Below are 12437 nucleotides of genomic sequence, written 5' to 3' on the forward strand. Positions count from 1 at the left end.
AGATTATGCTGAAACTGGTGCTCCGGCGCGGCGGGAGGAGAGGCGGTAGGGGGAAGCCGCGAACGGAGGTCCCCCGCCCAGCCTAGGTGAAAGCCTTGCACTGACTCTTGCGAGGACGCGGGTTACAACTATGGAAGAGCCTCGAAACACGAAACACCGTGTCCGAGTTTCGCTTTGCTTTTACGTCGTTCTCCTTTTATATCCTCCCGTTTGACGGAGGCAACCGTTAAAAAAATATACACACTTGTTTGTCTATTTGTTGACAACCGGAGACAAGCGGAGCGACACTTCAGCGAAAATTTAGCGCAATTTCACGAGGACGTGGCTCACGATATGAATAATCCTGTGAAAATAACGCCACATGAAATGTACGAATTTACAAAGGACATTTTAGACGGGTATTTATCTTCATTTTTCGAAATAAAAAATACAATCTCTGAATGTTTGGTCGCCTCTTGTTGCAATAAGATTTTGCAAAACGCAATCGATTGCAGCTCGCTCATACCGGGTGTCCGAATACGAGTCTGTTACTCGTGAGTGACTTGCTATTGACATTGCCTTATTCGGAAGTGCTCAATCATTCTCTCGTTCCCAATACGCTCGGATAAAGGGATAAAGATGTGTTTTAAGGAGGCTCCTTACGCTGACTCGCCGGTAGCTGTACGTTTGTTCATTGTATTTGGTTATTGAAACGTCAACGATTAATCTCGTTCAGATCCGATCGGATTCTGTTTTTTTTATCGTAATGGTACACAATTTTATTTGTGTCGCGCGTTCAGTGATATTACTCGGACTTTTCGCCATTCTTTCAGCGATCCACGCTTGGTATCAAAATCGCGTTCCGCTCGTTCGTGCGTCGTTCGTAAGTCGTCGACGCGCGTGTCAACGGATCCAGGCCAAACCGTTTTCACCGTTGACGGTGATCAACCGTCTTAAGGATAATTGGAGGGAAGGGACGGAAGAAGCATTACGGCGAGAGAAATATCGAGCGACGGCGAGTCTATATTCACCGAGAGGGGCGCGAATCCGAGAAATGCGGCGGTTCCGTTACTGCGTGCGTACGGTTTCCGAGGAAAATGTACCGGCGCGCCGCGCCGGCGGGATGTTCGCCGGTATTGAATTGACCGGTGGTGCCGCGGTGCTCCGAGGCACAAAGGCGAATTGTTGGCGAATTTTTAACTATCCAACAGCCGTGATTTGGCGAACCGGACGGCGCGAGGGGCAGAGGGACGGGAGGGACACGCGATGAGGAGGCCTCTGATGGCCTCCTCGACCGATTTCCCCCGCTGAGACAACGGTCGACCCTTCGAGTCGCGTCGTCTCGGGTTCGAAGCCGCGCCTCTCCGCGTCTTCTTCGCCCCCTCCTTCTCTTCGCTGCATCCTTTGCTCTTTCTTTCGATCCTGGCGTCTTAAAAATAGAACGAGTGCGAGGATATTGTGACCGATTAGGAAGCGAACAAGGGTATATACAAGGTGTCCCTCGAACGCTAAGAATGCTCTTTCGATCCGTGGATTTTTTGGCGATTTAGTGTTCAGATATACAAACGCGCTCGTCTTTTAATAAATGTTCCATGATATTTGCCGTAACGTAAACTTTAGATGTATAACTTTATCAATGATTAATGAGGTAAATTTAAAAAATCGAATTTTTCGTAGAAGAAATTTGTCACAATTCACACGGGACGCTCTGTAAATTATAGAACGCTTCACCTCGGCGCTTGTTATAGACTGCTCGTTGCGAGGTTTTCATAATTTTACAATAGGTAGTAATTTTGTGAATAACTTGCAAACAAGTCCCGCTATCGCACATAATTAAATATGCGTTACGTGTGGTCGCATGCGTTTCAAACAAAAACGCAATTTCTAATAAATATTCATCGAGGCCTGGAACATTCCGCGCAAATATCAAAATATTATTGAAACGCGCGCATTGAAACAGCGAAATCTGGGGGAAGGTTTGAACTTTGAACTATGTCGCATTTGATACAATTCTACTGTTCTTTTTGTTATAAAATATAACAAAAAAAATATTTACTTTTTTCCCCAAGCTTCGAAAGCGGCACGGAAAAGGAATTAGATCGAATCATCCGGAGTAACCTTACGAAATTCCAGAACGAAAACGAAAAGGCCCCGAAAACGTGAAGCACAGTAGCGAACGAGCGCCAAATAATCGCGAATATAATGAGACCCATTATTACATCAACGATCTGCTTTCTCTCGGCTGAAGAGTTCATCTGCCACTTAACTTCACTCCGGTTTACTTCGGAGTTGGCCAGTTCGAAGTTTACTTACTTCTCTCGGCGACCGGTTTGTTTGTATCGTCAAGTATCGGCATAACCGTTAATTACGCTTCATTGTAGCTAATAATCGCGCCATTACTCTTCGGGACACTGTTCTTGTCGCGCTCGTAACGTCGTCTTTGCGAAAACGCAACAACTCACCGTTCAACTTGTATACCAATATTATTTTGAAGCTAACTTACGGAGATAGAAGGTTCTTCTCAACTCCGCATTGGTTTTTAAAATATCCGCGCTCTGTGGCAACTCACGGCAACTAAACCCGAAGATAAAAAAAATCACGTACGCGATGAGCAAACTCACCGGCCGTGCCCTCGCTTTCAATTTCCTCTCCGTGAATCTCTCTCTCTCTCTCTCTCTCTCTCTCTCTCTCTCTCTCTCTCTCTCTCTCTCTCTCGCGCGGGAGAACAGTTGAGTTACGTTATAAAGCCTTGCGCGTCGAACGGGGCAATAAAAAAGAAGGGAAGAGAAAAAAAGGTTTACGCGCGAACCGATAAGTTTACACGCGCGATAAAAGAGCGCTTCTCTCGCTCGTCGCCGGGAGGTTCTCGCCGGTCAAAAGCGATTGGTCGTGCTGCAAATCGACATCGTCGGTGATGCGCTGTCTCGCGATGCAACGCGACGCACCGCAGGTAACGCCCAAGGCATTTTCAATGAAGGGGCTGCTGGAGTGACGGCCGAACTTCCTCGATGTCGATAATGTCTTCTAATTTTGTTTTTTCTATATCTGTTTTTGTCTAACGAAATGACATCTGTCCTTGTTCGATCGCTTCGCCATCTCTTTTGCTGCTCCGCTTACTAGCCTGTGCGTATATTTTTGTGGAAAATATATACACGATTTCTTCGACGCCCAAATTTTTTTTCCATAGGCTTTCAATCTCAATTTCAACGGTACGTTATTGTTTGTGCACGTATTCTGAAGAGTGGGAACATTTCATTTCGTACATATAACCTATACAACTGTTTATATTGGAAAATATGGTTATGTGGTGACAGCATTTTAAAATTTTTTCTCAATTACCACTTATTTTTTTCATTCCCACTCTTCATTAGTACCTATACTGTACTCCTGTAAAAGGATTTTGCGATCTATAAAGCCGTTTCAAAGACCGAGCCCTGACTGTTTTTTTCGGTAATTGTCCCCTGTCCAGGATCCCCTTAAGGAGGCTCTTACCTCGATCATAAAACGACAGATCTTTATGAAATTAAATTATGTTGTAAAGTGAACCACAACGAACCGATGCCCAAAACTTTAGCATAGGTTGACGATAAAAAATTTAAAAATATCAGTATTGAAATTCGCATTTTTAACACAGGGCATATGGTAAACACTAAAATTTTTACCGGAAGTGATGTATTTTCTTGGCAAGTTTGCGAGCCAGGTAAACAAAAAACTAAGGAATTGTAGTTAAAATAATAATCTTTCTAATGATAAGAAGAAAACTTGGTGTTGACGATGAGTTATAAAAGATATTGTAGTTTTAATATGACGTACGACAGGTTAGGCGAATGATCTTCCGAGTGTCAAAATCGCGCGAAGTTCCAAATGTTGTATTACAAATGTTGTATTAATCCTCTGCATGCAAACATTTCGGAGAATTGTTTTGTACCTATATAAACAATAAGTTTCCATTATTTGCCAATCAAACCTTGAAAATCAAAAAGTAAACAATGTTAATTATTCTTTCTAACCTCACTTGCACATGTCTTTTCTCTGCGCTGTATGGTAGCGGCATAATTATTCTCTCGCGCATTGACAACCTTTATTTTCGAGAATTTTTCTTTCATTTTCCCTCTCAGCATTCTCACGTTATATCTTTCTTTTGACTCCATCTCTTCATCGCGTCAATCGCTACAACGCTACACGGCTACACCTTACTTAGCTGCAGACTGCTGCAGACGACGTTGTAACACGCGCATGTTATTATTCTGCTCTTTAGCACTGACGTAGTCAACTGACCTTTTGTATAAATTTTAATATTTACACTAATAGAACATATAAATTACTCTTACACTATGTAAAGATCATTTATTTTTTTATTTAATTTTCCAATAATTTTATAACCAATTATTAATGATAATTTTTCGGTTGCTACATTGATTAGAGCAACCGGGTAAGAGCCTCCTTAACGCGCCTTCTATCTATCGCGGCACGTCCTACACACTCCGATACACAAGACCCGTCCCGCGGTAGCGCCGCGCCGGGGCGAGATGGAGATTCGAATCGAAGCTCGTGGAAGCGGAACGCTCGATGCTGAAATCGACGCGGCGCGGCGGGACGAGCTTCCGCCGACTGTGATTTTTGTCCGGGGGGAAAAGCCGTGTCCGGATTCGCGGGCCTTTCTAGGCGAAAGGCAGCAGGCGCGCAGCTGTGGGCCGCGCGGGACACCCTGTATAGACACGGAGAACGTCAAGCTGCAGGAATCTACCGTGGCGGAGGCAGCAGGCTCTCTCGGGCTAGGGCGATTACGACGCCGAGGATCCGTGAATCTACTTTCGAGCGAGCGGCTCGCTCGCTCGTTCGCGAAGAATTCTGCGCGCCTCGTTAACGCGCGCACGCACGCGACGTAACGTTCGCGCGGCTTTAACGGCGACGGGCGTAAGGAGGGCAGTAACAGAAATGGGAACCTATAGCAGGCGGGAATGCTCTCGGGTACCGTAAATACATTGCAGCGCAATAAAAATAGAATGCGGGATACTTCGCATTGATGATATGCCACATTGATATTTTAATCGTGACTGACTCGCGCGGCGCGTGTCCTTCCGTGTCCCCCCCCCCGCCGCGCGCATTGAGCGCGCAAGGTTCTTTCTTTCTTTTTTTTTTTATTTTTTATTTTGCCACGCACATTCCTGCCTTTATCATCAGGGACGACGATACCTGCGAATTTTCCGCTCGGGTGGCATTGCGGTTTGGTATCGCGCGCATAAATTGCCACGCTGCTGCCGCGGATCGTCTTCGTAACGTTTAGCATTACCTCGCGCGATTATTAGTTAGGTCTTTTCTCATAGGCGATTTCATATAAACGTTTCAGCGCAACGGTGCAATCTACGTCGCGGAACGTTCGCGGATATCAGACGCTTACAAAGGATCGTTTACAAATTCCCACAAAATTTTTACCCCGTACACCAAATTTTCCGTCATATCTACCGCGTGAAACGTATCCTCGAACCGCTGATGGAGCATTACCATAACAGTCGTCTAGAATGCGAACCTCGCGCGACACGTCGACCATCGGCCGGATCTTCCCGTGGACGCGCGAGAAAAAGGTACAGCCGAGTGGAGGGGAGAGGAGTTGGCGGAGGCAAGCCATCCGAAGGTAGAGAGCGAGAGAGAGGGAGGGAGAGAGAGAGAAGGACGGAGAGACGCAGCGGCGCGCGTGGACGGATGGTTCGAGGGGATATGGGGGTTCCCCGAGTCGAGTCGAGTCGAACGCGCGAGCCCACGCGGGCGGCCTTGCACGTCGCCTTGCTTGTATTGATCAGCGGGCTTGACAGCCCCGTAGCGTTACGGCGGGCGCCTTTGGTACTCTCGCTCCTTCTCTCTCTCTCTCTCTCTCTCGCTCGCTCGCTCGCTCGCTCGCTCCCATGACATCGAAGCGGTCGGTGTGCGCGAATATTTTGTCTCGTCGCCGCCGCACGGCGGCGATACACATACACGCGCGCGCGCGAGTGCGCTTGCACGAGGGAAGAAGACCACACAGCCGCACCGCATCGCACACCCGGTGCGCGATAGACGCCGCTACGCGCGCGGCGCGGCGCGGCGCGGCGCGGCGCGGCGCGGCGTCCCTACCTTTCGACGGTGTGCAATGTGCCGGCTGTGCCGCTCTCGTCCTCTCCGCGGAAGGCGCGGAGCGTATCGACCGATCGTTACGCCTCCACGAGACTCGGCCGCCCGCGTACCACGCACTCTCTCTCGAGAAAGAGACGACGCTTCTCTCTCGCCGGCCGCGAGGGGAACGACGGGATAGTCGCGCGGCACGAACAGTCGATCGAGATTCTCGTCTCCGGGGGTCTTGAAAATTCTGCGGCACGAACCGCGGAGTCGTCACTCTGAATTCAACGACGCGGGAACGCCACGCCGCGAGGGATAATCTCTCGTCGAACGACGAATCCTGACCCGGTCACTAACTGTAGGCGCCACCGCTATCCTGGGAGGCGATGCCCCCGATCTTTGGGGGAAATTCCTATCGATCGGTTGCCGCGTTTCGACGAAACTGCCATCCGCCGCCACGGCGAAAATACATGACCGGGTCAATGCGGAGAGCCAGGCTGACATCTCTCCAATTTGCCGCGAGAGAAATCGATATGTATATACGCGCTCATTCGGATATGTCTCTTCTAAAAAAAGCAATCTCTTCGAAACTGGCTTTCAAAATTAAAAGCCCGTTCACCGATATCGGTATACCGTTAAGAAGCTCTAACGAAAAAAAGCCGAATGGTTGCGTGTTTGAATGTAGATAAAAAAAAACATTACATCTTGAAGTAAACTTCGTCAAGAAGGTAATTATTTTATCTCTTCATCTATAATTATAAAATCTATGGGAGTAAACCATATGCAATATATGCGGAGCGGATTTTATTTCATCTGAATTTTCATCCGTGCCCTCTTCGACCTAACTCGCGCGATCCGCGAGATTCCCGAAGGCGCCAAGATCTCATTACCTGCCTGCACGGTGGTTGTACACACATTTGAATCGTTCTGATTATGTCAGCTGGTTCTCTGACGTAAGGAGACGCCCGGCGCCGATTGGACGACGGGCGCGCGCCCACTACGCGGCTGTGCGCGCGCGCGTGCGCGGTCGCGGCTCCCCCCAAAGTGGCCCCAAGCCCACGAATGCATCGGCAATGGCGTCACACGGTATCTGCCATCATCCACCGGAATGCCTCCCTGGTTGAACGCGTAGGTCGCGATTTTACCACGCTCCCGTACCGCAAACGTACCACTTATATCCGCAAATAATTCTTGCAACGGAACGAGATGACGACGGACGAAATTCTCGACAATTTTCACACCCAACGATCGGCGATCGGCGCCAATCGTACGCGCGATTCGAAGGGTTCGCACGTTAGCGGTAGACAGCAACGAGAGATTCTTCGACGCGAACCCACGCGTACCAAAGACATATAAAACTGCAGTATACACTGCGAATACAAATAAATTTTAATTGTAAATGAAAGACAAACAGAATAAATGAAATAATAATGAGTGAAACGGGATCGTTATGATATACAATCAGAGAGAAAAATATAATATAGTAAATGGAAATTTGAGCCACAGATTGCCTAAAGTGAGCTTGATGAGCGCGCATTGTTTGTACGCGCGCGTCGCTCGCTTCGTGGTCAATCAGAGTTCATGAGAGAGAGAGAGAGAGAACGCGCGCGCGCGCGCGCACACGCACCTCGGAGCGAGAAGCGCGCCGCGCACGCGTTCGGTATACGATCGACTCCCGTGACGCGCGCGTCGATGACTCCGCCGTTGACCGCGCGCGACGGGATACCCCGTCCCTAATCGCGAGGGACGGCGGCGCGGCTTGGCGCGGGGCGGCGTGACGCGGCCGGGAAGCGCGAGCGGGATCAGGTGCGATGAAGATACCGAATCCGGGGTGAATGGACTCTCTCGTTAACGGAGATAGGACATTTTCCGTCAATGCAACGAGCGAGCGAATACGGGCGAGCGCGGCGCGCAAGAGAGAACTTGACGACGGCTTTGACGTTGACCTTACGCGACGCGCGGTCGCGATGCCGCACGCGCATTTATTCTTGGTCTAGAAAAATCTCGCTGTTTCCCCGACGGATCTTACGACGCCTTTCTGTTGTATTTTTTTTTATTATTATTATTATTATTAATTAACGGAGAAAGTGGGAAGAGCCTCTCTGCCATTGAATCGCTATTGGTGGTTCGCTTTCAACATACCTCGAGACGTACTGTATTAAGAATGAAATACTGATGTATATATAATATGCGGCGCACCAAGGGAGAGAAACAGACCTGAAAGGCCAAATTTTAACATATATTTTTCTTAGAACTAAACGCAAACAGAGTCAAAGTCTAAGATACAAAGCAAGGTCGGAGAGAAAGTTGTTTTGCGCGGTCGCGCGACACCTGGCGCGAGGCAGGAATTTCTAAAATTCCGAGAAGCCTGTTCGATATTAGAAAATATGCGCGATCAAGTAGAATCTCCAGATATCAAATGGCTGACGAGTGACGAGAAAAAAAACGCGCGCATTATCCGCCGTCAATGAGTACATAATTAATTTTGACTCAAATGTTGTATGAATAAGAGATTATACATTTCGCAGAGATATGTTAACCATGAACCGTCGATCAAGGTCGAGTGATTTAACGGAAGAGGAAATATCGTCTCGAGCGGAATATCGATTATTTCCCGAAATTCAATCCCGGGATCGAAATGGACCGGCGCGACGGGTCGGAAGTAACGCGCGTCTCAGGCGGAACGGTCGAAATGTGATTAAGTAATCAATCGAGCGATTAGCTCGAGTCGGGCGGCGCATGCCTGTTTGTTGAAAACCGTTTCACGGCACGGATCGTACGCGATAATATGCGTTTGAATAAATTAGCGGCTTGTCACGTCGCGTGACAAATAGAAACACTACTGTGCCGTAAGGTCAAGGACCGACTCCGATGTCGCTTTCTCGCCGCGCCGCGCGTTCGCCTTGTATATATGTCTATTTTACTGGGTAATACACGTTTCGCCGCTCTCAAAGGATAATTTATTACCTCGCGATTTAACGTCTCCGTTCACGAAGACGTTATTGCCGCCGACCGCTCGGCGTTCACGGCCAATGTTATCTTTTGTTCGGTAAATGCGAACGCAAGATTTTTACGTTTTGCATTTTCATCGGAGTGTTGTACGGCTGCAGCGGCTTGATACCTCGCCGGCGGATCTGACCGACTATTCTGCGAAGGATCTAGAAAACTAGATACTTCATTGTCGCAAATTAGCAACAACGGTGAACTATAACGGAACTATAACGGATGATTTTTAACGAACGATCCCGTTTGATAACACTCACTCTTTTTTTTATCACTAGATGAATATATACAGTTGCATTCATGCGTTCAAGATTGCTATAGAAAAAAAGAGTTTTAACGAGTGCGGTATCTTTGCATTTTTTTGCAAAAAATTTATTCGTTTAACTTATCAAACGGATAGTGCTTAGGAAAGAAAGCAAAAGACACGAATTGAAATCGGAAATCCCAAAGCTGTTTACCGCGATTACGCATGGCATATATGACGCATGACTGCAAAGCAGGAATTTCTCAATTCTGGAAAAACTCTTATTTCCGATATTCTGTAAAGTATGTTCAAGGAGGTTCAGGTGTGCTACAAAAAAATGCAGCCAGCTTCAAAAAAATTTAATATATTGTTCTGGAATGCAAAATAGAATTATGTGAATTTTTTTGAAATTTTTTATGGTCACGTTTTGAAAAAAATTGACTCCAAAAATTGTACTTTTTATTATATAGGTTCTTATATAGGAAATGACTTATTGCTCACCTTCAGAATGAAATAATGCAAGAAAAAATACAAATGATAAGGAAAGAAAAATATGCACATATAAGGTGCACATATAACTTAATAATTTACAAATAAATGAGTGAAAGAAAGGGGTAGGTTATTGCACATTTCGTAGAAAAATTAATTATTAAAGCATACATTGCATGATTTTTCGTCTGTTAGAAATAAACGCAAGCAAATAATGACAGCAGTGCAAACGAGTATAGTAGAGGTTGTACGGCGGGGCATTTGAATAGAAGTTGCGTTGTGTTTGATAATATAAAAAGTTTTTAATAAATTGTGCATTTTATTAAAAAAGTCCTGATTTTCATATACTTTGTATTTTTTTTACTCACAAACTTTCCTTTTCATATGTATTGTTTATCAGTCATTTTTAAAGTTAACGCTCGACAGAAGCAGCAGCACGCACTGGACCCCCGCGTCTCACTACTCCCCTCGATGAAGCACCTCGTACAGCGTTATCGCGTGCGATCGCCGAGCGTTCGTGGACCAGGGAGACTCCTCGCGTAGAATAATCTCGCGTTAAATTTCCGATGAAAATCACAGCTCTCCCGAACAATCCCCAATGCCCTCGAGATACCTCCCGCGCCTCCCCCCCTCCCCGGATTGCCCGCCGATTACTAATCGTCGCTAATTGTTTGACAGACATCCCTCTGCGGCATTAAATGGAGGAAACTCGTGTGGGGCGAGGTGGCCGGTGGCTTCGGCGGCACGCCCCTCGAGGACCCGGTGCTGTCGAGCTTCTCGCGATGTTTAGCTGGTGACATTCTGTGCGTGTGGCGACGAGTGGCCGCCACGCCGTCCACCTCCGGCCCGGCGGCAGCCGCCACCGCCGCACCGGCGCCCGGGGCTGGCATCTACGACCTGGGCATCGCGCCCTCGCCCGCGCCCCCGCCGCTCTCCCTCACCGCCGCCAAGGAGCTTTGGATCTTCTGGTACGGCGAGGAACCCGATCTCTCCGGCCTGGTATCGCCGGAGCTCATCGCTTGCGGTGAGTATATATCTCTACTCGCGTGCGCCCGGAAACGCGCGCGCTGCGCCGAGCCCGACTCCTCGGGCTACATACGCGGACGAGCTGAGGAACGCACGGGATAATTTATTTCAAAAAAAAATTGTTATATACGTGAGTTATTTCAAGGCGATGAATTTTGTGCGATTATTATGTCACCTTGATTAAAATATTTTTTTCTTCTTTTTTTTTTAAACAGCGAATCGTGAATAAAATCGCCAGAACGTCAAGGACGACGAAAAGTGTGTTCGAGCGAAGATGATCGACGTCGTTGTTTGATCGATGCGTGGCAAACGTGATAATCTCAATTGGTATAACATTCAGGCGCGATGTAATACGGTACGTTGTGTACATCGGACGGGAAGTAGCAATTACGCGATGTTTATACGCCGTTGTATGGTGTTTTACCTAACGCCAGCCAAGAAGACCGTGACTAAGCTAACTCTTATTACGTACTTTCCAAGAGGAAGTTTCGACACGTAAGAGACCACGAAGGGACCACGTTGCGTTAACGGATTTGCAGACCGTGCTTGACGAGGGCAGAAATCTTAAAAACTCTGCACAAGATCTATAGACTATACGTGTACGTCGCCCTATATCGATATCGCCGCGGACTAGAGACAACGTCAAAGTCACGGCGAGCGGGGGGAAAGGAATATAATTAAAAGTGAAACTCGCTTTAGTCTTTAGATCGCCGCGATAAGCAGTGACGTGTATAAACGCGTTAGCCTGTGAATCACACATGAAATTATCACTCCGACGTGCCTCCTTCGAGCTATCGAACGATTCTACCTGTTTTGCGTGTGCAGCAAAACGCGAGCTATCTGCTTAGCTTCGAACAGTGTCGCGAATTTTCACATTTCTCTACGATCATTTTTACGCGTTTTGTTTCTACAGTCTTGTCGTGAGTAAAGGCGGTAAGTTTGCGTCGTTCTGAAATAAAGGAGTGCCCAGCCGGTCTTGTTTGAGAATATAGCTGCGTAGTCTAAAACCTGGGACACGCGACAAAGCTTTAAAAGCATCAAGCGAACCGACTAATCACAATTCTCGAAATTAAATTGGGTCAAGGAGTACGCTCAACCGTGACCGGTCGATGTAACGAATTAAAGGTCTCGTTTCCTCTGTCCGTAGATATATCGAGTCGTAACCGTTCAAAGCGAAAAATCGTACGAATCTTTCTTTGTACTCGTCGAGATAAATGTTATTTTTCGTGGTGTTCGCGTTCCGTACTAGCGATTGGTATAAAATACTCTCTCCACAAAAACTGGAACTTCGAGCAACGAACGAATTAATCGCCAGTCGAATGTTCTTTAGGATGGTAGATCGCGAGGAATGCTCAGTTAGATTTGTTTCGTTCGCACTTAATTTTTTTTCTCAACGCTCAAGTTTCACTGTTTAAACTCCGACGACGATGACGATTATTATTACTATTATCTCGTGCCTATGAGAGACGGGCAGTAACGTCGTCGTCGTCGTCGTCGTGCAACGGACCAGCGTTCGAGCCGCGCCGGACCGAGGCCCGGTCGACGGTGTTTCTCGACCGGCGAGGTCGCTGAACCATGCACTTGTCTGCAACTCGTTGCAGCGCGC

General features: G+C 47.4%; 1 protein-coding gene and 1 long non-coding RNA gene across 5 annotated transcripts in view; one reads left to right on the forward strand and one right to left on the reverse strand.

Annotated features, from left to right (window-relative positions):
* The window catches only part of Skd (mediator complex subunit skuld), a 32633-nt gene that overhangs the window by 6653 nt on the left and 13543 nt on the right, over positions 1 to 12437 (forward strand). For all 4 annotated transcript variants that reach the window (XM_077407617.1, XM_077407619.1, XM_077407620.1 and 1 more), the window contains exon 2: positions 10484 to 10829. In XM_077407617.1, coding sequence (XP_077263743.1) covers positions 10484 to 10829 — 346 coding nt within the window. The remainder of the gene's footprint in view (positions 1 to 10483; positions 10830 to 12437) is intronic.
* On the reverse strand, positions 3169 to 5717 carry LOC143898300 (uncharacterized). Its single transcript, XR_013257167.1, has 2 exons — positions 3990 to 5717; positions 3169 to 3907 (listed from the first exon to the last, which is right to left on the reverse strand). It is a non-coding gene; the product is annotated as an uncharacterized LOC143898300 (long non-coding RNA).

Source organism: Temnothorax americanus, unplaced genomic scaffold, assembly GCF_048541705.1.
Source record: "Temnothorax americanus isolate GAGA-0224 unplaced genomic scaffold, ASM4854170v1 Scaffold23, whole genome shotgun sequence".
In the NCBI taxonomy this organism is placed as follows: domain Eukaryota; kingdom Metazoa; phylum Arthropoda; class Insecta; order Hymenoptera; family Formicidae; genus Temnothorax; species Temnothorax americanus.